The 25762-nt window shown below is 56.4% G+C and overlaps 1 protein-coding gene across 8 annotated transcripts in view; it reads left to right on the top strand.

The window, feature by feature from the left end:
- The first annotated feature begins 901 nt into the window (after positions 1-901).
- The window catches only part of TNRC18 (trinucleotide repeat containing 18), an 84451-nt gene continuing 59590 nt past the window's right edge, over positions 902-25762 (top strand). The window contains exons 1-4 of one of the 8 annotated variants that reach the window (XM_044935823.2): positions 902-1544; positions 3452-3893; positions 23062-23217; positions 25598-25723. In XM_044935823.2, coding sequence (XP_044791758.2) covers positions 3707-3893; positions 23062-23217; positions 25598-25723 — 469 coding nt within the window. In that variant the 5' untranslated portion in view covers positions 902-1544; positions 3452-3706. Of the gene's footprint in view, positions 1545-1585; positions 2163-3451; positions 3894-23061; positions 23218-25597; positions 25724-25762 lie in introns of those variants that run through there. The other 7 variants (XM_044935819.2, XM_044935816.2, XM_044935821.2 and 4 more) reach the window with 7 other exon arrangements.

Genomic DNA, 25762 nt, shown 5'->3' with positions numbered 1-25762 from the left:
GGAGGGGGCGCGGCGGATGGAAGGCGAGAGAGGCCCCCAGCCAAGAGGTTTTTAATATTACACTTTAATAGGTTTCAGAAGGCCCCGTGGAGAAATGCTAATAGGCTGAAATGTCAGAATCGAGAGGGAGTCAGTTCGCGCTCAGCCGATCTAATCCTTTTTTCTGCTCTGATTTTTTTTTTTTTTTTTTTTTTGGTCGGGGGGAGAGAGAAAGGGAGGGGAGCGCCCACGCAGAGAGCCTTTGGGGAGGGGCGCGAGGCAAAGCGCCGCAACCCCGGCCGGGGCGAGCGGGGGGCGCGCCCTGGCCCGCGTTTCTATAGGAACCCCTTTTAGAAGATTAGAAACTCACCCGCTGCCCGCCGCCGCGGCCTCTCCAAAATATTAATCAGTAACCATCTGACACCGCGTTTCAGGGAGGAACCCGCAGACCAGGGCTAGGAAAACGGCCTTCTCGCCTGCCCATCCCACCCAACCGCGCTGTTCGGGGAGAGGGAATGAATCGCTGCTTTGTTTTAAAGCGAGGTGGGGGAGGAGGGAAAAAGCCGCCCTTGTCCGTTTTGGCGTCTTCCACCGCGCGTTCTAGAAGGCGCGCCTCGGGGGAGGTGGGGAGCCGGGGGGCCCCGGGCGCGGGGCGCAGCCCGCCGGGCCCCCGGCCCTTGCCGGCTCGCTCGGCTTGTCACCTCCTCCCGCGAGCAGGAAGCTGACAGGCGGCCCATTAAACCGCGCCTTGCAAAGCCCAGGATTGCGGCGACAACCATCTTCCTCTATTCTGATCACTCAGCCCAGACGCTGGGGGGAGGGGGGAGGAAAAGGGAGGAGGAGGAAGGGGGGGGTCCGAGCTGGTGGAGGGGGAGGGCTGCCTAGAAACGGCCCGGAAAAATTCTCACCACCAGGTTTGATCATTCAGCCCCGCTGAGGGGAGCCTGGAAACTGCTGGAGCCCCTTGGTCCGTAATTGGTTTTATAGGAATGGCCCAGGGCCAGGGTGTTTACATGCGCGTGATGGGCGGCGCGCGCGGCCAATGGATGGCGGCCGGGGGCCGGCCTGCGGGGAGGCGGGCACCCGGGAACAATGCGTGTTTCTTCGCCGGAGAGTGTTCCCTTCCCCCAGTCACCCCCTCCCCCCCCGCTGGTTTTTTTTTTTTTTTTTTAGATCCAGCGAGAGGAACTTGAAAGGGGGGTTGTGTAATGTACCTTTTCCAATCCCGGGCTGTATATGGAGATTTGGGATTCTTTAAACCGGCGCTACCTGGATTTTATTAAAAAGCGGGGAGTTCGGCGGGAGGAAAGCTGGCTTTTCCGGGGGCTGCGGGAGCCCGGCCGCGGGAGGGCGGAGGAGTTGGCGCGTCGAGCGCTCGGCCCGGGGAGCGGTTTTCTACCAAAAAAAGGAAAGGCGGGCAAAAAGTGTGAGGCGGCTGCGGGTGGCGAAGGGGAGCTGCGGCCGCGGGATGGCGGGCAGCACGGGCGCCTAGCCGCGCCGGGAGCCGGGGCCGCCACCGGAGTCACCGTCGCCGGAGCCCGGATCTGGAAGCCCCGCCGCGCCAGGTACGCCGCCGGGCCGTCCGCCTGCCCCCTGGCCGGGCACGATGGTCTCCAAACTTCTCCAGATGGCCCCCACCCCACCTCTCCCTCGGGGTGCGCTGGGGATTCCCGCAGCTCTCCAGCTCTGGAGAACAGAATCGGGGGGAACCAGGGCCGGCATGGTGGGGCGCCCTGGGAGGGGTGGGGGTGAGTCCCTGAACGCTGGGCACCCGCCTGAGCCCCCAGCCTTGCTTTAGCCCGCCCAGCCCGGCCGAGGGGCGTCGGTTCCCTTCTCGGTTCCCGGCAGGCGGCGGGGGAGCCAGGGACGCCTAGACGTTTTCGATTATAGGCTGTTTTTAATTAAAAGCCGGAATTCAGCCATTTTAACTGCATTTAAGAGGGGGAGAAAAGTAGGGAGAACGCAGCAGAGCCCGCAGATGGCCGAACGAGCTTCTCTACCAGAGCAAGGGTGTTGCGGGGGGCTTCACCCCGACTTCCCCAAAGTGGGGCGCTGGGGTATGCCCCGAAGCGCTGGCTTTTAAAGGAAAGCTACACAAAGAACATTTTAAAAAAATCACGGAAAGCTCATCGCCTCCTTAAGACATGTATCTTCGGATGTGGCGATCTTAGATTTTTTCCAAAGTAAACGCGGATCTGGTAACCAGAGCCTGATGGGAGGCAGCGAGGGAGGGAGCGGGTGTTTGTAACCAAGACCGGGTTAAAATAAGCACCCTTAGCAAACTTGGGGAGGGAGTCTGGAGGACCCCTGGGTGGGGATGGGGGTTGTGGCTGAGAGGGTCTGCAGGTCCGGGGCCTGGGAGGCAGCCGGTCGCGGGGCGCAGGGCGGGTAGCCGTGAGCCCGGTGGCTTTGGCGAGATCGGCGGCTCTAGGAGCGTCCCGGCGTCTTGGAATCAGGAATCCGAGCTGCCGCGGGCAGACGGAGGGCGAGGGCAGGGTTGGCTCCCAGACCCCCCTCCCGCCCCCACGGGAATCGGCAAATCTTTTAAACAAACAGCTTTAAACTGGAACTACGCGGGGATTTGCCCAACGCTGGGGGAGGCGCCCCTCGGTCGGCCGGCGCCGCCAAGGTTTTCTTTGTAGGTTATTTTTGGGGTCGGGGGCAAGCTAGGGTAGGAGCGAGACCCCTGAGTGCCTCCTTTCCTCTCTGACGCCCCCCAAATCCCCCGCGCTAGGCCACGTCCTCGGGCCGCACGATTCCCAGGCCAGGGCGTTGGAAAATGAAACCAAAGCTTGTTTTGAAGGATTCTTTCCAGTCCTCAGGCGAGAATGCCACGTCTCGGGTCCTCGGACTTAGACTGTACGACTCATAGTGGCCCGAGGCGGGTGGCGAGAGGGGGCGATGAATCTCTTTAAAAATGAGAAACCCACTTAGTACTCTCTGTCGTGAAAAAAACTAATCCCGCGGCTCGGGGCGAGCTCAGGGAAGCCAAACTCAGAAAAGGAAGACAAGGGCCCCCAAAGGTTAAATATTAAACTTTTCGGATCAGATAGTGACATAGTGTTTAGGGAGAGATTTCGCACCGCTCACGGGAAGGTTTCACGATTTGAAACCCTGGAGCATGTGACGCCCAGGAATCCAACACACTTCGGAGGTTTGTATTGACGCGCCCCGGGCGCGGCCGAGGGGCCTTCCTCAATTTCGGGAGCACCCGTGAGCAGCCGAAGCCGAGTCCGGGCTGGCCGCTTTTTGAGCCGGGTGCGCAGGTGCCTGAAGCCGCCGAAGGGAGGAGCATGGAATTGAACTTTTTATGGAAAAGGGGTTCCTCCTGGTTTCACTTCTGGCCTCTTCGGCAGCCCCCGGTCCCGAACGGCAAGACGACTTTCTGAACTTTGTTTCTTTTTCCCCCCCCTCCTTTTTCTTTTCTCCTCCCTTCTGCTTCTAACGCGGCCCGTCTCCTCTCCCCGCCAAGACGCCTTGTGCGCCGCCTCGAGCCGCTCCGCCTGGCCGCCCGGAGGGGCCCCACCGCCGGCCGGCCGTGCGCCTCGGGCCGCGGGCCCGCAGCCGAGCGCAAGCCCCGCTGGCCGCCGCCGCCGCCGCCGCCATGCACGCCGCGGAGCCCCCGCCGCCAGAGGACTCTGGGACTACGCCGACGCCGAACTTTTAAGTCCCACTGAACGAGGCCCGCGGGCCGGGTGGGGGGCTGGCCGCGGCACTCCCGCGGAGGATGGATGGCCGAGACTTCGGGCCCCCGCGGTCCGTTCACGGCCCCCCGCCGCCGCTGCTGTCCGGCCTGGCCATGGACAGCCACCGCGTGGGCGCGGCCACGGCCGGACGCCTTCCCGCTTCAGGCTTGCCCGGCCCGCTGCCGCCCGGAAAGTACATGGCCGGCCTCAACCTGCACCCGCACCCGGGTAAGTGCCCTGCGCAGTGCCCGCCCCCTCTTGTCCCCTCGGGATCCTGCGGGGGAGGCCGGCCCCGGGGAAACTACCAGGTCTGTTCCCCCATCCCCGAGCTCGCACTGGGGATTCGACCCCTCCTTCTCCCCCGACCGGTACACTGGGTGCCCGCGAGTTACGGTCAGGCCCAGGGGGTCTCTCCGCCGGGGGCAGAGGCCAGTCTGGAGGCCCTGACGGACATGGGCGCTCCACTCTGTAGCCTTCCCCGGCGCGTCCGGCTCTCCCGAGGCGCTCCAGTCGGCCGAAATGGGAGCCATCAGGGGCGATTCCAAACCCGAGGCTCCTGCAGTTGGAGCCTGGGCTGGAGTTTTAAAAATCTGGGCGAGAAAAGAACAAACCCCGCTCCACACCCTTTGGAGACGTCTGCATCAGAGCTGCAATGCTTTTCTTGGCAAATGTCCTTGCAGGCGCCGGGCGTCCGGAGTCGGTCCTTAGCTTCTAGTCTCTCGTGTGGGGTCTCCAGCTAGTCCGGGCGCCTGGTGTGTGTGTGTGGGGGGGTGGGGTGGAGTGGGGGGTGGGCAAGAGAACAGAGACCCCCAACACTGGGAACTCGGCCTTCAGCGGGCGGCCGGCTGCCCTTGAGAAGACCCCACGTCCCCGGGGAACCGTGGCAGGACCCGTACCCCGGGAGGAAGGCAGCACCACGGCCCTGGAGACCCCTTATTCTCCGGCAGCAAAGCCGGCGGGCCCCGACGCAGGGATGCAGACACTGGGCGGCCGCCATCCCGAAGCTTGGGGACGGAAGCGGCGCGGGAGACGATCGGCCCGGCACGATCCGCGGCGGGAACACCCTGAGTCTGACATGGAAGCGCGGGCGGAGAAAGCTCGCTGGATCCTGCCGTTTCCCCAGCGGGGCTGCCCAGGCTCGGTGGGGACCGCGCGGGAGAGGGGGAAGCCTGCCTGGGCCGCTGCGGTCTGGCGGGGGCACTCCCAGACACCCGGACCCCAGACCTGCCTTTAGCCGCTGCGGGAAACCCAGCCCCTGCTCTCCGGCTGCCTCCAGCCTCTGTGCCTGGCGTCCCACCTTCGGCTTTTAAATAAAAAAAAGAATAACCCATCTCTCCCACCACCAAGTGTAGTCTAGGACTCTTGTGAGTTCTCCGGGACCCCCTGACGCTCCCTTGGCCTTGGGGTCTTGGAAGGGACACCTCCGGCCACAGCCGCCGCCGTGGCCTTGCCCCACCGACCCTGCCCGCTCCGCTGCGCTCGCTTTTTTTTTTTTTTTTTTTTGCCTCCTTCTTTGATTTTTCTCTTGAAACTTTTCAGGAACCTGAGTTCCAGGGCTCGGCGGGACAAAGGGCCTTTGTGAGGCACCGGGCGGGGGAGGGGCGCGCGCGCAAAGATCCCTGCCGGCGGGGGCGGGGGGCGTGTGTGTGTGGGGGGGAAGGAAACGGGTCGTGGCCTTGGGGCGCGCGTGTCCCCCAAGAGCTGCCACAGTGAGGGCCAGGGTTTTCTCCCAAGTGGTGCACTGCGGGCCAGGGAGGGGTGCCGGAGACCCTAGCTAGAGGAAGGGCCGGGGCTATCCCCCTTTTCGCGCGCCCCCAGAAGCCGCGGTCATTTTTGTGTCTGCGCTCCGGGAGTCTCTTGGCCCAGCTCCGGGAGGTGGCAGGGTGCTGGAATCAGACCTCGGGGTCTTTCTGACGGGCGGGGCCTTCTCTCGCTTTCCAAGAGGCTTGGGAAAGGGCGCCGCAAGCCTCTGGTCTCCTGTCTGGGCCTGGCCTGGCAGCCGCCAAGTCTTCTAACCAGAAGCCGGGGGAAAACAGCCGCTGCTCCAGGGGGCCCCTGCGTGCGCACACCAGGCCGGTGCGCTGAGCCCAGCAGCAGCCAGACCCGTTGGGTGCCCATTAGGTAGATGGGGAGACTGAGGCACCGGGCGAAGAGGCTTGGTGAAGGGGCAGGCAGGACGGGGAAGTCCAGCGGGAGGTGGCTGCAGAGGCCTGTGCCGGCGCCTTGTACGTTAGGAGCGGCCTGAGTTCTGCGTGCTCGGCGGCTGAGGTCATGGAGGAAACAGAGCCGGGCGCGGGAAGCGCTACCCCGGCAGGGCGCGGAGGCCGCCGCTCAGGCCGGTGCAGCCGCGGAGGGAAGGCTGGCTGGCACTGGCTCTCGCTCCCCGCACCTTCTCAGTACGGTGGCCGTACTGAGACCTAGGGACCCCAGAAACCTAGGGACCCCAGGCCAACGCCCAGAGCGAGCCCACGGCTAATCCCATTAGCCAGGCGGTGGGGAGCGGCTCCCCATTCACTGTTTGGGGTGGGGCCGGATTACAAATTCCTTCACCGGGAACGTCCCCGCCCTTCTTGCGGGGTGCAGGTGCTAAATTTTCTCTTTCAACGGGCGCATCACCTTCTTGGCTGTCAGCTCTCTAAGTCTCGCCAGTGTTATCTGCCTCATCTTTATTTTTGTACTGGGAAGCCTGGAGAGGCTGAGCTATTTGCCCGGGGTCACACAGCCAGAGAGGCCCAATTACCTCTGGACTCCAGTGTGGGCGGGAACTCCGGGTAGATCCAGCTTTCCAAGGCAAGAGGGAGCTGGCCGAGTGGGGAGAGCTCAGAGCTGCAAGGGCCCCCTGGCTGGGGAGGTGGTGGTGGCTGGGACCCCATTCAGGCAGGTAGTGACAGGGGTTGTGGCGAGTGAGGGTCTTCAGGGAGGAGATGAGGTCTGAGCCGAGAGGGGTGACTCCTTGTTCTGCTCAAGAGGAGATGAAATCAGGTATAGATGGGGCTTGGGATGAAGAGTCCCAGTTCTCTTCCCCGTATCCTTGAGTATTGTGAGGTGTGTGAGCCCTGAAATGTTCACAGCAGTGGGTGAAATGGACAAGTAAGTGACAAGCACCTGGTCCGCCAGCCCCTCTGCTCTGGGTTTGGGAGGCTTGGATTCAGTCCTCCTCACCATTGCAATTAAAGAGCTGTTAGCAGGATTTTGTGTTTGGATGTTTATTCTCCCTGCCCCCGACACCCGGGCCTGGCCCCTGGAGGCTGTGTGAATGTAAAGGTAGGAACCCAGGATCAGGTCCTGCACTTTGGACTGACCGGTGGACAATAGCTGGCCGTGGGCCTTCTCCAGGGTCTGATCAGCTCTATCTCTGGAATCCAGCCTGTCGGCCTACTGGGATTGATTTAAAAAGCTTAATCAGTGGGACTGACTGGTGGAGTGATGCTATCCCCAAGATAAGGGAGATTTGCTAGGTGCATCCTCCTCTGGGCAGAGGCCCAAGGGAGGCCTGAGGGAGGTTCTAGAATCTGGAAGGGCCTCTGCAGCCCTCCCCTCCTGCTCTCTGAGCCTCTTGGTTCTTTAGCTCTCAACCCCACGCTTTCTTCTTTCCGCACTTGTTCATTTGTTCTGCAGAGGGATTTCCAAGGGCCTCCTGCGTGCCAGGCACCGCTCTAGCTCTGGGGCTCCGCGGTGACCAAATACAGAAGTCTTTGCTGTCACTGAATCTCCCATCTTAGTGTGCAGGGGGCCAGGCAGTAAACGTAAGTCCGCCAAGGAAGTCATTTTAATGAGAGATAGAGGCTGTGAAGGAAGGGAAATGCCGAGGGTCTCTTTTTGGCCAAGTGGTGACTGGCTGGAGCCCTGAGAAAAGCCGGAGCTTGGCGGGGTGGGGAGGGGGGATGAGAGGAGGGGAAGGGGAGTGGATGGGACCCTGCAGGTCCCTGAAGGCCAGTAATGAGGTCTTGGAATTTCAAACTGTGAGGAGTGAGAAGGCAGTGGAGGGTTTTAAATGGAGGGAGTGACTCAAATTGAGGGACATTTTATGGAACCAGTCTGGACTCTTAAACAAAACATGTCGTGGAAGGCAAAATGAAGGCTGAGGACTGTTCCTGGTTAGAGGAGACGAAAAAACAGACAGCAGGAGGCCCTGTGTGGCCCTCGATTGGATCTTGGATCCGGGAAGAAATTGCTCTAAAGGACATCACTGGGGCAATTGACGAAATTGGAATATGAACTGTAGATTAGCCGATAGCACCCAGTCAGGATCACGTTTCATGAAGTCGTACTGTGATTATGTAAGAGAGCGGCCTTGCTCTTCGGACGAGAGACTTTCAGGGGCAGGGGGTGTGAGGGCTGCAGCTTAGGCTCAGGAATGGCTCAGGAAGAGGAAAAAAAACTCATCTAAAATGTTCAGATGTGGCAGACGATGATAAGTCAGATGACTTCAGATAACACGTCGGGTGAGAAAGCGGTTCACAGTTGCTGAACCTCAGGGAGGTCATAGGGCAGTTGGACTGTTTGTTCGCTGTGCTAGTTCAGACTTTCCTTTGAAATTATTTCCAGGGAGGCGTTTAACAAAGTTAGTCTGGATTGCTGGAGGCTGGTAGATGGGAGAGAAGCTGGGGACTTGTCAGTGATGAGGAGGCTATCAGGATGATGTTGGAGACCTGGGAGGGGAGCTGGAGGGGAAGGCTGGGGTGTGGTTCCTTGGGAGGGTGGGGCCTTGGAGATAGATGTGGAGGGGCTGATAAGGAGGACAACAGACGGGGTTTTTGGTTGGTGCTGCTTTTGCAGGAATGGAGAGGAGAGGATTTGAGGAGATGGTGGTGATGGAGCCTTCTTGATTTGAACGTGGCCAGCTCGGGGCGTGCTTGGCTCCTGGTGTGGACCAGTCTGATCTTAGTGACCTGCCACCAGGTCCCTTAAGCCCTCTATTTGGTCACATGGGGTCCTGTCATGAACCTCCCCTGTCCTTCACTTCCCAGCCCAACTTTGGAGGGCATAGGCCTTAGGCCTGCCCAGGGGCTTCCGGGCAGGGGGGCCCTAACAGGGCCCCCCCCAGGGCTAGGGTCCTTGTTGCACCAGCTGCCCGCAGAGGCCTGGCATTTAACTTTGGAGGAAGTCAAGGCCATTTAGTGGGGATCATAAAAGCTCACTGCCTCTGCAGGCTGTGAATGTATTTACCATCTGCATCCCAGGTAACGAAGAGATGGACCCTCAGCCCAGAGTGAAAAACCTGCTTTGCACACTTGTCATGAATAATTGTGTATGGGCTGGGTCTCCATACACCAGCTGGGGCTCTGTCTGCAATCTCCAGATAACTGCTGAAGGCCGGAGGGCCTAGGGACTGAGGTTGGATTGCTGGAGTTTCGATGTTTTCCTCCTTGCCTTGCTGGGTGATGACTCAAAGCCTCGGTTTTCTTATCTATGAAATGGGTTCATTTAGTGGCCCGGAAGTGCCCAGCACACAAATAGCCCTCTGCAGAAGTGGCAGTAGAAGTGATTGCTGCAGTTAAAATATGTCATTCACCGTGAATCCCTGGCTCTAGTCTGGTCCTCTCCGAGGGCCTCTAGGATGCTGTTGGCCCCTCTGGATGGTCCATAGGCTCATTAGACTCCAGGGTCCCATCTGGAACCCATCTTTTTTATTATTCTCATTTTTGGGTGTAGTGAACATTCTGTAAAACGCTTCAGTCTCGAATGGTCAGTACTTGCCCTTTCACAAATCCTACAAATGGGTGTGTAGAACACACCCACGTCAGCACCAGCCAGCACAAGGTCACGACATTTCCTATATCCAGAGGGTTCCTTCTGCGCTCTTCCGGTCACTACCCACCCCCACCCCCAGGCTCATTTCTATACCTTAGTTTTGCCTGTGTTTGAACTTGCTGTACATGAAATCGTGCAACCTGTCCTTCTTGATCTCTGGCTCTTTTCACTCACACTGGGTGTGTAAGATTCGCCCATATCTGTGGCGTGAGGCAGTCATCGATTTCTGGTTGTTATATAGTATTCTACTACGTGAATACAGCAAAGTTCACTCAGTCCTCCGTTGATGGACATTTAGTTTCTTTGCAGTATTTACTATGAATAGTGCTGGTATGAGCATGGCCTTTTAGTCCATACAGGTGCACATTTCTTTGGAGAGAGGGATATATATATATATAGTATGTAGAACTGAAATTGGTGAGTCAGAGTGTGTAGCTTCAGCTTTTGTATCGGTGGGCTTTCCAGTGGTTGCACCGTTGTACAATCCATTCCCTGTCTTCCCAGCCCGTGAAATTGTCAGTTGCTTTAAATTCTATTCATTCTGGTGAATCAGTAGTAGTATCTAATTGTGCATGTATCTTAAATTGTTTTTTTTTTTTTTCCCCTGTATTTGTATTGAGGAATACTTTGCATCCTATAAAATTCACCCAGTAGAAGCATATGCTTCTGCATTATGCTTGGTATAAACTTTAGAGTAAAGGTTAGGTATCATTTTAAAAGTCAGATGGGGGAACTTCCATGGTGGTCCAGTGGCTAAGACTTTGTGCTCCCAATGCAGGGGGCCGGGGTTTGATCCCTGGTCAGGGAACTAAGATCCTGTGTTGCGCAACTAGGAATTGGCATGACACAACTAGAAAGATCCCTCATGCCCCAGAGAAGAGTGAAGATCCTGAGAGCTGCACCCAAGACCTGGTGCAGCCAAATAAATAAATATTAAAAAAAAAATGTCATATAGTGCTGTTAGGATTATAAAGAGAACAGCAATCTCTTGCCTCCTGTCTCTCTGTTCCTGGTGCCCCTTTTAATTCTCTTGGCTGTTTCTTTTGGCCTTTTCATCCATATTTCTGTGTAACAACCTGCTTCTACTGCCGGTTATTTTTTAGAGTTTGAGATTCTTTACTGACTTCTATGGAAGATGAGGATTTTGTATAGACTGTCTTAAGTTTCTTTTCGGACTCCCATTTATTAATATTGGCATGAGACCAAAGTCAAGTTTCTTTGCCTCTCCTGCCTTGGTTTTCTCATCTGTGAAATGAGGATAATAATAGTATCTGCATCATGAGTCGTTAATACCTGTAAAGCATTAGAACAGTATCTGGGGAATAATAAGCACTTAGTAAATGTTTATTGTTTTGTTGCCGCATCCTCTCCCCTGCCTCCATTTTCGCTTCCTTTCTCCTTCCAATATTTGTGAGATACAGTTTTGTTTAAACCAGTGTTATTATTTGGAGAAGGCAATGGCACCCCACTCCCCTACTCTTGCCTGGAAAATCCCATGGACGGAGGAGACTGGTAGGCTGCAGTCCAAGGGGTCGCTGGGACTTGGACATGACTGAGTGACTTCACTTTCACTTTTCACTTTCATGCATTGGAGGAGGAAAAGGCAACCCACTCCAGTATTCTTGCCTGGAGAATCCCAGGGATGGGGGACCCTGGCGGGCTGCCGTCTCTGGGGTCGCACCGAGTCGGACACGACTGAAGCGACTTAGCAGCAGCAGCAGCAGCAGTGTTATTACGGCTTTGGGTTTGTAAATACTGTTGATATTTGAGTCAAGTGGTATAATAAAATTCATTTCTTTATTTCCTTGAGTTATTAATTGCATCTGGCCCCCCCTCCCCCATTTGCAAGGATTACTTAGAATCTCTGTCTTCTCATTTCTTGGTGTACTTTTCATTTGGTTACATCTGTTGGATGAACTGCCTCTTTCTTTTCTTGGATTTCCTTTCTGCACGTCTTCTTCCTGCTCTAGTTGGGCTTGCCTGGTGCTTAGGTTCAAACTCATTGTCCCTTTGTGTTGTGTTGCATCTCCTGCTTCCTGATTTTCATCCCTCCCTTTTTTCTGCTTTACTTCCTTGTTTTGCTGGAGCGTATCTTGCAGTAGCATTCTATGAAAGGGTACATGGAACATACATTTTATTGAGGCCTCATATACTTGAAAATGCCTTTACTCTACCTTCACACTTGACTGGCAGTTTGGAAATTATTTGAAGGAATTACAATGCCACCTCCTAAATTCCAGTGCAGCTTTTTGAGGGTGTGATGTTATTTTGATTCTTGTTCTTTGTATGTGAACTTTTAGTCTTCCCTTTTACAAGTACTTAAACTCTTTTAGAACCACATAATAGTCAAGTACACGGGCTCCAGACTTCCCTGGTGGTCCATTGGTTAACACTCTGAGCTCCCAATGCAGGGGGTCTGGGTTTGATCCCTGGTCAGGGGACTAGATCCTGCACGGCACAATGAAGATAGACGATTCTGGTAACTAAGTCCCGGAACAGCCACAGAAATAAATATTTTAGAGAGCGTACATCTTAAAAAAAAAAATAAAGGAAGCAATGCTAACAAGCTGATGGACTGGGATCCAAGTGTGGGACTTGTTGACCTTTGTGGAACTTTCTGATGGAGTCTGCAGGTCTTCCTTGCTGTCTTTCTCGGTCTCCCAGGCAGGAGTCCTAACTGGTTGCAGGGAATTTAACCCTGGCCACCCCCTTCCAAGAACTGAGTGTACATTTCAAGGATGAAGAGTTGTACTCTGGTTGCATTTGAGTTTTGGTCTCCACACCAGCCCTGAGAATCTAGCCAAGCCCCTCAAGGGCTCCCTAGTGATCAACACGTTCCCTTTTTAAACCGTGTTAGTGTTATTTTTGTGACCTTCCAGCATCCGGGAGGGGATTTTTTTTTTTTTTTTGGAGGTGGGAGCGCTGTTCTGTGCAGCTTGAGGGATCTTGGTTCCCCAACCTGATACTGAATCCCTGCCTACTGCTGGAGAAGCGCGGGAGTCCTAACCACTTGACGGCCAGGGAAGAGCCTGGGACAGACTTGTCCCGCTCGGTCTCTGTGGGAGCCACCCCCCTGTCCTGGGGTCCTTCTCTGTCTCCGCCTTCCCCGCTGGGACAGATGCCCCCACGGTTCCTAGAACGCCCTCCCTCTATTCCTGCCTCTACTTCCTCTGGGCTGGGACCTCCGTTAGGGGGGGAAGAGAAATCAATGGGGAAATCCTCTGTAATTGCTTTCGAATTGGGAATGTCTGGAGCCCTGGGGCGAGGCTGGGGTGGATGCATTTGCATATCATTGGCCGGGCTGAGGCCTTGACCACTCCAGGCTGCCTGGGGATTCCCTTTATTTAGATTTGAGCCTCTACTTTGGGTGTCTGGTGGGAGCTAGGCAAAGGCCTAGCCTCCGGGGGTAGGGGGCAGGTCCTGGGCTGGGGGAGGGGCTGGGGTTACACCCAGATCACCCTTCCCTTGCTGGGGAGGGGCTGGGAGGTCTTGAGTGACTAAAAGGTGCCCGTCGGGATCTGACCGTCAGGGGGTCATGGCAGGCTCCAGCTGGAGGGGAGGGAGGCTTGATTCGGGGAGCTGGATGAATAAAGCCCCTCCTGCCTCCCTCAGGCCAGGCCTCAGGCCCAGCCAGACCCCTCCCCACCTAGAGGGGGCGGGGCAGGTTGATCTCCTGGTTTCTGAGCCTCTGCTTAGGTTAGAGGAGAAACACGATTCTCAGCCGGTTACCGTAGGGATGGGAGCCTGGGGACGTCGATCGTGGTCACAGGTCCTGTGGGCCAGTCACAGGGGCAAGAATGTGCAAGGTAAGCCCCCCTCCCCACCCCTCCGCTCGCTCTGACCCTAGCCTTGCTGGTCTGTCTGGGGTCACCTTCCTCCAGGAAAGGGGAATGACGCCAAATAGAGGAGACATGCATGGCCCCAGTCACAGATTCCTTCCTTTGCTGCCTGCCCTTCAGTTCGCTTTATTTTTAATTTCCTGTTTTAAAGGGGAGAGCTTTGCATGATTATTACTAGCCACACTGTACAACTTGCGGGATCTGTGTCCCGACCCGGGATTGAACCCAGGCCGTGGCAGTGAATGCCTGGAGCCACTAGTCCACAGGGTACTCCCCGTTTTACTTTGGAGGAAAGTTCGGTTCAGGGAGGTTGTGTCCCTTCCCCAAGGTCACACAGCCGGGAAATGTGGGATCTGGGGGCCAGACCTGAGCTCTCTGGCCGGAGAGCCAGGGGCTTAGCAGAGGTAGCAGGTATGAAAAAATTTTTTCTTTCACTTCTCCTTTTCCTTTTGGGGCTCATTTTTATTTATATATTTGTTTTGGATTTTGCAAGTTCTGTCCATGTCAGAGTTCCATGGAAATTACTCAGAGTGTAACATCTTTGCACGCTTGTGTTCAGATCTGCCCTCTGCCCTCCATTTTTTAAAGGATATTTTTCTATTGGGGCTTAAGTGACACAGAAATCGGTGGAGATCATAAACGTCCAGTTCAGTTAGTTTTTTCATTGACGGAACCAGGTTAAGGAAGAAACCCAGGCGTCCAGCCCCGTCACCCTGTCCCAAGGTGACCTTTACTGTGGCTGAGACCTCCAGCTCTCCTAGTTGTGTTTCTGCGCCCTTCACGTTTGTGGAAGCATGTAGTGTGTTCTCGTCCGTGTGAGGTCGTGAGCTTTATCCTGGCCTGGTCGCTCCAGTGCCTTCTCTCGCTGAACGGGTTCCCTCCTATGACATTGTCACAGTTTATCCAGCTCATCATTGGAATTTGAGTTATTTCCCAGTTTTGGTGATTACTAGTGGGGAAGATCTCTGAATTCCAACTTGCAATCTTTTCTCCACATACCCGCGAGGGCGTTACTGGGTCAGAAAGGTGTCTACAGTCTGCCAAACTGTTTGAGAATGGTTGTACTAATACTTTATGTCCTCTCTGGTTGTATATTTTTAATGTTGTCTGTCCATTTTAACTTTTCTGACATGTTAACTCTTCCGGTGGGTGTGTAGAAGTTTTCATTCACACTTCCTCCATGGTTTAAGAGGCTGAGGAGTTATTGGTAACTTGGACGTCCTTATTTGCCATCCTCTTGTTGAATCTTGCCAGTTTTTACATTGAGTTGTCTGTCTTTTGCTTATTGATTTGCAGGTGCTCTTTATATATACAAGCCCTTTCTTGGGAGCACAGGTCTTTTTTTTTTTAATGTGGACAATTTTTAAAGTCTTTATGGAATTTGTTATAATAATTGATTCGTTTTATGTCCTGGTTTTTTGGCCACGAGGCATGAGGGATCTTAGTTCCCTAACCAGGGATCGAACCTGCGCCCCCCTGCATTGAAGGTGAAGTCTTAACTACTGGACCACAGGGGAAATCCCAGGACACAGGTCTTTTTCCATGAGGTGGTTCACATTTTCATTCATCCAATAGTGTGACGTGACGAATAGATGTTCCTAATTTTCATATACTTCAGTATATTGTTCTTATCTTCATGGTCTGTGCTTTCTATGGGGTCTTTAAGAAATCCTTGGTTGCCCTTGATCCACGAAGGAGTTTTCCAGTGTTTTCTTCTGGAAGCTTGTGCCCTTCCTGTGTGGATCTGCAGTGCTCCTGGAGTGGATTTTTATGTATGGTGTGAAGGACGGGGTCGGGATTCATGGCTTTTCCCAGATGGGTGGCCAAGGGGCCCAGCAGTGTTTATTGAAAAGACCATCTTTCTCCACCTCGTGGGCCTGTTTCCTGTCACCCTAGTCCTATTTGTCCTTACCCACATGCCCATGCCACAACGGCTGCATTGTTGGCATCTGATAACCTAATTCTCCATGGGGTCGCAGAGTTGCACACGACTGAACGAATGAACAACGAAAACCGAAGTTCTCCACCGTTTTCTTCATCTGGAAGGCAACGTTGCCTTGGCTTTTCTTGACTGTGTGTTTCTGTATCACTTTTTCTTTTAACTAGTAAAATACATACAACATACGCTTAGCATTCTAACCATCTTCACGTGGACAGTTCGGTGGCATTAAGTGCTTTCACACTGTTGCGTGACCGTCACCCCATCCATCTCTAGGACATTCTCGTGCCAAATGGAAACTCCCCCTTAAACACTAACTCCCAGCCCCCCTCCCCCAGCACCTGGCACCCACCCTTGGACTTCCTGGCTCCGTGGATTTGACTCCTCCAGGGACCTCCTAGACCTGCAATCATTGTAACGATATTTGCTCTTCCGTGCCTGACTTATTTCGCTTAGCATCCTGTCTTCAGGGTTCATCCAAGTTGTGTCAGGTGTCAGAATTTCCTTTGTTTTTAAGGTTGAATAAAGATAGACCACATTTTTAACATTAAAAAATTTTTTTAATATGATAGACCTTTGAGTTGCTTCCACCTTTTGGCTGTTGTGTATAATGTTCCTATAATACATGGGTATGCAGGAATCTGTACAAATTTTCAGCCTGCTTTTAATTTCTATCTCACTTTAGAGACAGGTGTTCAGTTTCCATCCTTCCCCACCCAGCACACCCCTCTTCCCCGCTGAGATTTGGATCGGGATTGCTTTACATCTCTGGGTCACTTTGGCTGCAGTGGGCGTTTTCGGGAGGGACCCCCGGAAACGGGTCCAGGCTTTTGATAATCTGCTGATTTATTTCCAAAAGCTGAAGATGTTGGCTCCCTCCTTACTCCCCCTGGGTTGCTCCCCTCCACCTTCACCCTCTCCACAACTGAACCAAAAATATGCTGATTTGGTAGATAAATATGATGTCATCCTTCTCAATAGCGATACTTTTACCTGAATTCTGATGTTATTTACTGTTCTTCATCTGTGAGTTGCTCGAGATTCTTACTGAATGATAAGGCTCTTTCTTTATAAGGCAGAGCATTAACCCTTTCTCCCACCTACGTATTCCAGAAGTCTCTTGGGGTGAATGGGAGTCTGAAGGTCATTTTATCCAGAGGGTCCTCGAACTATTTTCCGCCGCTGTCATAGAAACGGCTAAGTCACATGTCCATGCTCTGGGCTAGAATGGACTCTTTTTTTCGGGTGATAACCCTGATCGGATTGTGCTCATGAGATGTTCTGATAGCCTTTGGTGACATCTTTAAGGGATGTAGTTTCCTTTGCGAGGCCAAAACCTTCTAAGATAGGAAGGGGGAAGAAAAACATGTTTGTTCTGTGTTTGCTTGGGGAGGGTTCTCTCGAGTAAAAAGATGAAAACAGGGTCTTGAAGTCTGGGTGGTGTGGCTGAGTGGAAAAGTGTAGATTTCGGGGACAGAGCCTACTTCTTCCTCTATGAAAGGGATAAGAACCCTCCCCACCCCCCAGAGTTCATGGTAGGGTTGGGGGGGTGGCTTAGGGACAGAATGAAATGAAGGGTGGAAACTGTCTTCTGGCTGTAAAGTGGGACCCGAGAAAGTCTCCTCTTTGTCCTTAATTCAGTCCTAGCTTATCATGACCTTGCCCATCCCTCCCACCCATAAATTTTAATTGAGCACCTACTGTGTACAGTGGGGGGGCCCGGGGCGGGGGTTCCACGATGGAGTAAACCTTCACTGTAATGGATGGGTCTGCAAACTGCAGCCAAATGCGGCCCATCTCCTTGTTTTTGTAAATAAAGTTTTATTGGGACAAAGCCCAGTCCTTTTAAGTATTGTCAGGCAGGCAGAATAGGCCTGCGATGCCTGAAGTTTTAGTTATCTGGCCCTTTCAGGAAAAAGCCTACTTTTCTACTCCTGTTCAGTGGGTGGAGAGGGACAATCAGCAAGGAACTCCAGTAAAGAAGGAACTAGCATGGATTTGGTCTGATAAGTGGTGATAAGCACGGTGGAAAAAAATAATTCAGGAAAGGGCGTGGAGGGTGGGGTAGGTTGCTGCATCACCTAGACTGTAAGAGAAGGGGTGACATATGTACCAATGGGAGCAAACAGATAACTTCTATCTGGAAGGAGGAATGGATTCTGGGCTGAGGTGCAAAGGCCCTGGGGCCATGGGGCTTTGCTGGTCCATGTTCCAGTCTAGGCTATGATAAAGTCCTCTGAGCCCGTCTCTGTTTACCAGACCTCTGTACCCACTTTGATCTCATTGAGTCCCCTCCCCGCCCCCACCAGCCAGGACTTCAGGTGCCTGAATAGTCACTTAAATAGTCAGCTTAGAGTCACTTATATAGTCAGAAGCTTAAATAGTTAGCTTCTGGAAGGATCCCCAGGGACTCCCTGCATTGCAGGGGCACGATCCCACTGGCGGGCTCAGGTGGCCTCACCGGCGTCCTCTCTGGGGACTGCCGGCAGGTGAGCTCCTTGCAGCCCCTTAAGGGGTGCATCCTGGTGGTCTTGTTCCCCAGCCCCAAGCATCCAGGAGCTGCCCCGCCTGAGCTGTGACGGGAGGAAGGAAGCATCTTTTCAGGATTCGAGTTCTGTCTCCTGGTGACCTGGGCCAGCCTTGGACTTGCAAAGCCCTGAAGCCCGCCCTGTGTTCTGGGTGTCGATAAGCGGGGGGCAGCAATGGCGGAGAACAGGCTGGCCTACACCCCCACACTCGTGGCTCTCTGCTGTGTTCCCACAGTGCACTGCCTGGGGTGGGAAGGGCTGGGATGGTGGTGGGTCCCAGCGAGGGGCAGGCCTGTTAGCTCAGTGCTGGAGGGGACACAGGCGAGGTTGGGGCGCTGAGGCTGGGCGGAGTGCCCAGCTCCCTGCTGCTCACATTCCAGAGGCACCCTGGACCCCTTCCCCAGGCAGCGGCAGGAGCACTTTGCCCCATAGCCAGGCCTCAGTGTCTCCTTTCTCACCCCCGGGATGTCCTTCCTCTCTCACTGGGGACAAGAGAAGACCTCCGAGGGCCAAGCCCTGCGTGTGTGTGTGGGCCTCCCTCCCTCAGGGTCCAGCTGGGTGGGACTCCTGAGCTGAGGCCTTGGTGTGCAGTGTGCTTGCAGCATCACCCGAGGGACTTGATTGCCCAGGCTTGGTAATGCTGGGTCATCTCTCTGAGCCTTAGTTTGAGCCTTGTAATGAGATTCCTGTCCTATCAGGTCTGTGGGAGGGTGTGCCAGGATGGGAAGGTGCCCGTCTGGGGACCCCTGAGCCTCGAGGCATCCTGGGCAGTGGGGTCTGGGCAGCGGGGTGGGGCAGACCCAGGGAGGGATTCAGAGGCAGAGAGGAGCTTGTGTGTATGTATGTGTGTGTGTGTGTTTCAAAATTGAGGTGAAATTCACACAGTATGCAGTTCACGACTTGAAAGCGTGTGGTTCAGTGGTAGCTGTGCGTGTGTGTGTTGAGTCCTTCAGTCGTGTTCGACTCTGCGACCCTGTGGACTGCAGCCCGCCAGGCTCCCCTATCCATGGGATTCTCCAGGCAAGAATATGTGAAAGTGAAAGTAAAGTTGCTCAGTCGTATCCGACTCTTTGCCACCCCATGGACTGTAGCCTACCAGGCTCCTCTGTCCATGGGATTTTCCAGGCAATAGTACTGGAGTGGATTGCCATTTCCTTCTCCAAGGGATCTTCCCAACCCAGGGATCAAACCCAGGTCTCCCGCATTGTAGACAGACGCTTTACCGTCTGAGCCACCAGGAAGTTAAGAATACTGGAGTGGGTTGCTATTTCCTCTTTCATGGGATCTTCCTGGCCCAGGGGTTGAGCGTGCATGTCTCTTGTATCCCCTGCATCAGCAGGTGGGCTCTTTACCACTGCACCACCGGGGGAGCCTTCGTGGCAGTTAGTACATTCATAATGGGCAATCACCAGTCCTCTTGAGTTTCAGAATTAAAATTTTATTTTAAGGAATGACAGATGGAATTTGGGTAGAGGTGGTGGTTCTGCTCAGACCCTGAGCTTTTTATTTTAATATTTATTTGGCTGCTCTGGGTCTTAGTTGCGGCATGTGGGATCTAGTTACCTGACTAGGGATGGAACCTGGGGCCTTCCTGCCTTGGGAACACTGAGTCTTCACCATTGGACCATTAGGGAAGTCCCCAGACCCTGACCTTGAGCAGTTGCTGGCCTTCTCTGAACCCCAGGTTGTTGCTCCTCAGCTGCTAAGTCATGTCTGATTCTTTGTGACCCCATGGGCTACAGCACACCAGGCTTCCATCACCAACTCCCAGAGCTTGCTCAAACTCATGTCCGTTGAGTCAGTGATACCATCCAACCATCTCATCCTCTGTCGTCCCCTTCTCCTCCTCCCGCCTTCAGTCTTTCCCAGCATCAGGGTCTTTTCCAGTGAGTCAGCTCTTCGCATCAGGTGGCCAAAGCATTGGAGCTTCAGCTTCAGCATCAGTCCTTCCAATGAGTATTCAGGACTGGTTCTTAGGATTCGCGGGTTGGATCTCCTTGCAGTCCAAGGGATTTTCAAGGGTGTTCTCCAACACCACAGTTCAAAAGTGCCACAGGTTGTGTGACTATGAATAATGAGGCGCTTCATGAAAGTATTTTGCAAATGTGAACTCATTTAGTCTGCGTGCCCCCTTGGAGGGGGCAAGGTTCCTGTCACCCTGCTCTTCAGCCTGGGGAGGTAAAGGCAGAGTCCCAGAACCCTGGGTGTGGGGGCCAGGGTGCGTCTTTCACTGTCTCCTGGGGGCCCCCCGTCACGCCCTGTTCTGGTGGGGGCCTGGCCTGCTCCGGTTTCTGGCAAGGAGGAAGCCTTCCACCCAGGCTGTGGCTAAATTAAGTCTAAATTAATTAAAATTTAATAAAATTGAAGATGAAGTTCTTTAGTCTCATCAGTCACGTGTTTTGGGGGCTTGGTGGCTCCTGAGTGTCCAGCGAAGATCCAAAACAGGTGTGGGTCCTGCGGGTCTCCGGCCGGCGGGGGTCACTGGTTGGTCGGGCCCTGGTCTGTCCACAGTGACCGGCCGGCCAGCGGGAAGGCTCTACCATAGGGGTCCTGGGGGCCACGTGTGGCCGCCCTGTAGGAGGGGGTGTGGGCTGCAGGGCTCTGGTTCAGCCCTGGCTCTGCCCCCCGGCCCAGGACTCTGTGCCCCGTGGAAGGCCTGGGAGGAGACTCGGAGCATCTTCGTGAAGCCTGGGGTCCGCTGGAGTTGGGCTGGGTTCCCCTTTCTGATTGTGAATGATGATACTTCATGATGGGTGCCCTGTGTGTTCCACAGGCCTGGAGTTAAGATGCTTGCGTGGGTGGGCAGCGGCACAGAGGCCTGTAGTCACCAGGGGGCGTCCGGGGACCAGTCAGGGGGACTAGGCCCCCCTCAACCTCACTCTGTGATGAGAGGGGTGGAGACCACCCCCAGCCCCCCACTGCAGCCTGTGCTGGAGGATTTCCAGTGGAGTCAGTGGGCTCTTGTTTGACTCTCACTGCCCCCCCGCTGGAGCCCTGGGGGGGCCCCCACCCTTTTCGGGGAACCCAGGAGGCTATGGCTGTATCCCCAGGGGGTGGGTGTGAGGAGAGCTGAAGGTAGCGCTGGGGGTGTGTGTGCGGAGCTCAGAGGCAGTCTGGAGACACCCGTGGGGTTGGGGTGGGGGTCAGCTGCCTGACTTCCACCCCAGGGGTCAAGGCGGGACGACGCCTGGGCTGGCGGTGTGTCCTCAGGGGCTGTGTGTGCCAACCCTGACATGTGTCCGTCTGCTTTGGCCCTGAGCGGATTACATACAACGCAGCCCCTTTAGGCCAAAAGTTGATGCCTGCTCTGTGCCAGGCCTTGTGTGCCCCTGGAGAGTCCGCGGCCCCGCTCGCAGGGAGGGCATCCTCCCCTGGGCTCACGGCATCTCCATTGCCATGTTGTCCTGGGCAGGGGGCTTCTCTGAGGCCCGGGGGAGGCCCCCGAGGTGGGAATGAGCGGAGGGTCCGGGTGGAGAAGGAGGCAGCGGCTGGGATTGTCTCCTGTGGGCTCTGAGATCTTACCCTCTGCTTCAGGGGCGGCACTGGGGAAGTGGGTGGGGACGCTGAAGTTGTGGAAATAAACGCCAGCATCCTGGGGCTGGCGAGCCCGCCTTACAGCGTTGCACGCTGCTCTGGGAGAGTGGGGGACACAGGCCCGCCTGCGTCTCCGGGCCAGGGGCCCCCAGGGGAGGCAGTTCGGGGTGCCGTTGAGCCCTGTGGCAGGCGGGAGCCGTTGGTGGCATCCGGGCCCCAACGCCCTGCCAGGCCTGGGGTGCCGCTGGGCGGGTTTCACAAGCTGGGGCAGGGGCAGGCCCGGGGCAGGAAGAGCCGGGGGCTGATGTAAGCCCTTGCACAAACCCCTTCCGGAGCCAGCCGCCCGCCTGCTTGCCGAGGAGGAAGCCGGGGCTTGGGCGCCCCGAGGCCCCACTGCCCAGGCTGGGGCCACACGGGCCGCCGGACCGGCCACCATGGCCCTGGGGCCTGAGGGCTTGGCGCTGGAGTCCGGTGAGGGGGCCGGCGGGGCTGGCACTGGGGGGCACCAACGGGGTGGTGGTGACGCCACGTGTGGCCAGAAGGTGTCCTCCGATAGCTCTGGGAGACAGGGAGAAGGCCCTGCCCCTTGCACCCTGGGGGGACACGGTGGCCGTTCAGGGTGCCCTGTGCCCCCTGGGAGGTGCTGAGGGGGGTCTGCAGGCCCTCAGGGTGGGTTGAGGGCTCAGGTCGGGTGGGGCCTGCAGGCCCCTGGGGGCTGGGCTAGGGCCCCCTGGGTACCCCGAGTCTTACGTTGCCTGCGTCCCCACGGCCACTTTGCTCTGGGCCGATGTAAACAGCGGGTTTGGAGAGGTTACCTGGGGGGCACACGGGGAGCGCTCATCTCGGACGCCAGAACTGGCGCTTGGCACCCTCCGTGGGCAGTGCTGCTGTTTATTATTGTCACTAAGTGCATCCTTCTTGCTTCACCACACTTCTCAAGGGAGGTCTTATTCTCTCCGTTTTGTTGATGAGCAAACCAAGGCCAGGGAAGGGAAGCCCCCTGCCCAGGTCTTGTAGGCATCCCCCTGGGCTGTGAGCAGGGGGCCTGCCAGCGTCTCCCCCTAAGGGCGGGTATGGGGCAGGAAGGAGGAGGCCTCCCTGTGGGCCGGGGCGACAGGGGCGTGGCCGGGGTGGGTGTGGTTTCCACCTGGGCAAGCTGGCTGTCCCGCCTGCCTCCCCTGGAGGGACCCCAGTGGAGGGGCCCCTGGGCTCCCTTGCCTGCTGCTCTCATCCCTTCCCCGGCTCACTGGCTCATTCCTGTGGTCCTGGGTTGCCTTAAGAGTCCCTGCTCACAGGTCGTGGGGGTCAGGCATGTCCCATCTCAGCCTCAGCATTCTCATCTGTTAAATGGGCACACTGTTCCTCCTGCACAGGGTTGGCTGAGAGTTGATCCCGGCGCCTGTCCAGGGTTGCCGTGAGGTCCTCGGAGGTCCTTCTCCAACTGAACCAGGGGTTCCCCCGGGTCCAGGCACTCAGAACCTGAGTCCCCTGCCACCGCCTCATTCTGTGTCCCCTGGAGGTCCCTGCTCCCACACCCGTTCCCCAGCCCCAACTTTCAGCTGCAGATGGGGAGAACCACACCCCCTCGGGTATGGGGAAGATAACGCCCGTCTGCCAAGAGTGCTGGGTGCTCTGGAGGCACCTGGGGTCTCTTTCTCCAGCCCGGAGTCTTTCTGTGTTGACCCAGGCTGGTCCTTAAGTCCAAGGCGCTGGGGTGGGGCAGGGCGGAGGCGGGGAATTCGGGGCGGTGGGCTGGGCGGCGGGGGCCTGCTGGCTGCCTGACGGCCCCCTTCTCTCTGCAGGCGAGGCCTTCTTGGGCAGCTTTGTGGCCAGCGGGATGGGGCCGGCGGCCTCATCCCATGGGAGCCCGGTGCCCCTGCCCTCTGACCTCTCCTTCCGCTCCCCCACCCCCAGCAACCTGCCCATGGTGCAGCTGTGGGCCGCGCATGCCCACGAAGGTAAGGAGCGAGCCGGGCGGGCGGGCCCTGGCCGCTGTCCCCAGCACTCCCCAGCCTGCCCTCTCCCCTTTGCCCCACCGTCACCCCTCCACGCTGCGTGTGGCCTGCGGGGCCCAGCCCTGAGCCTCCGCTCCGTGCTTCAAGCGCTCAGCAACCCCTCCGGCTGCCGCAGGGCCTTCACACGTGCTGTTCCCTTGCAGCCCTCACCCCAGCTCGTGGGCTTGGCTCACCTCCCCCGTGCGCGTTCTCCTACTCGCTTGTGACCACACATTTCATCTGTGTGCTTTTTCATGAAATACCTATCTTTCCAGCCGGCCGAGCTCCCAGGGCCGGGCCTAGTTTGTTCCGCTCGCCGCCGTCCCCTGGCGCATAGCTCGACAGTAACCTTAACTGTGGGAGCAGTGGGGCCAGGCACCACTGGGCTCTCTTGCTGCCGTTCTGCAGTGACACCCCTAAATGTGGCGGGGGGGGTCTGCCAGTTGGCTTCCTGCCCGGCCTCCCTGGAGCCTCAGTTTCCCCTCTGTCACTGAAGGGATGGGCCTGGGGGTCGCCGCATTCCTCCCTGCCCTGGGGCTTGGGTGGATTTTACATGCTGGGTGCTCACTGGCTCCTGGTGCCTCCTTGGGCATCCTGGGGTGTGCGCCCGGCTCCCAGAAGATCGGGGTCTTGGGAGCAGCTGCTGCAGGTTCAGGCTTTCCTGGGCCTTTCACCGCCTGCTGTCTCCCCGCTTCCTCCTCTGTGCCTTGTCACTGAGCGCTTCCGTCACTGTCCTGACTTGTGGGTGCCCCACACAGAGGGGGCCACCCGCCTCTGGGTCTGGGACGCTGGGCAGTCCTTCCGGGCTGGAGTCCCATCTGAGCTTCCTGCTTCCACTAGCCCCGGGGGATGGGGGTGAGGTGGGGGCTACCTGTGGTGCCTTGTGCTATCTGCTTGCCCCCCTGCTTTCCCTGGGGCTTCCCAAATGGTGCTAGGGGTAAAGAACCCTCCTGCCAATGCAGGCGACATAAGAGACGCAGGTTCAATACCTGGGTAGGGAAGATCCCTTGGAGGAGGGCATGGCAACCCACTCCAGTGTTCTTGCCTGGAGAATCTCATGGACAGAGGAGCCTAGCAGGCTACATACAGTCCAGAGGGTTGAAAAGGGTCCGATACAACTAAAGCGACTGAGCTCTGCCTTCCCTGACTCCCTTTTCTCCTTTGCCAACAAATACCAGTAACCATAGTAACGATATCAAACGCGCAGTGTGCTTCCGCTGCACAGAACGCGGCACAGTGGAACTCTTCATCCTCAGAACAAGCCGTGAGGGAGGGACTGTCATGCCCATTTTACAGATGGAAAAGCAGCAGGACCAAGCGCTGTTTTAGTGATGAAATGACCCGTATCATGTTCCTCATTGTTTTGTGGTGGTCGTTGGCGTCCTTGCCGGTGGGCCTGCGGGAGGAGAGGCGGGCCCAGTGTGGCCAGGGATACTCTTGGCTTCCTGGCCTCGGAGGGCAAGGGGGCATGGGGGACCCAAGCCCCTCAGGGGTTGCCAGTGGGCCCAGGGTCCTGTATCACCCACAGCCCAGGCTGAGAGGCTGCCCGCCTCCCTGGCCTCCTGGGCCTCCTTCTCTTGTGTACTCTTTTAGGCCTCTTGTTTCTTTCTCTGTGGCCACTCTTTTCTGTCTTCTGTGGCCTGTAACTTACAGCCCTGGTTCTGGGCATCACAGGTGGGAGTGGAGGGGGCTTGAGAGGTTAGGAGGATCCCTGGTAGGAAGAATTCCTTCTTAGCAACACCTGCCTGGGAGACCCAGCAGCTGGAGATTATGCTGGGTAGGCTGAAGTTCAGAGAAGGCAGGCGACCTGCTGGAGTTACACAGCAGAGAAGTTAAACCAGTACACCCTTCAAACAAGGTCCATGTTGGGCTGAGGTTAAGAGCCCTGGTGACCTCAGTTCAAAGGCAGGCTCCTCTTTTAGGGGTGGAGTGGGGAGGGGGCCTTGGGCAAGTGGGCCTCTCTGAGCCTCAGTTTTCTCATCTGTAAAATGGGGATTTTAAGAGTATCTGCCTCATAGAATTTTTTTTTCCTCCCTGAAATGTGAATGGGAATTGAACAAAGGCAAAGCAGTTGAAAGGGCTTGGCCTCTGATGAGAACTGCCACCTGCATCATCATCATCATCGCCCTCCCCTGGATCCAGTTTGATTCCCTTCCCAGGGGATTCAGGAGTCCCAGGGGCTGCCTGGGACAGGAAGGAGGCCTGGTGTGCCAGGACTGGGAGGGGGCCGTCCTTGCCGTGGGGAACTGGTGCTAAACCTCGGCTTCCAGCACCAGCAGGTGGGGCCTGGAAGGAGCCCCCTGTGGGGGCACAGGGGTCTCAGCCGCGCCTTTCTCTCTTGCAGGCTTCTCCCACCTGCCCAGCGGGCTGTACCCACCCTACCTCCACCTGAGCCACCTGGAGCCTCCCAGCAGCGGGAGCCCCCTCCTCAGCCAGCTGGGTCAGCCCAGCATTTTCGATACCCAGAAAGGTCAGAGGGCAGGAGTGGTGGGGAGACTTGGGGGTGGGC

The sequence above is a fragment of the Bubalus bubalis genome, chromosome 24 (assembly GCF_019923935.1).
Source record: "Bubalus bubalis isolate 160015118507 breed Murrah chromosome 24, NDDB_SH_1, whole genome shotgun sequence".
NCBI classification, from domain to species: domain Eukaryota; kingdom Metazoa; phylum Chordata; class Mammalia; order Artiodactyla; family Bovidae; genus Bubalus; species Bubalus bubalis.
Note: the sequence above shows the minus strand (reverse complement) of the source record. Positions and strands in the feature narration are given on the sequence as shown.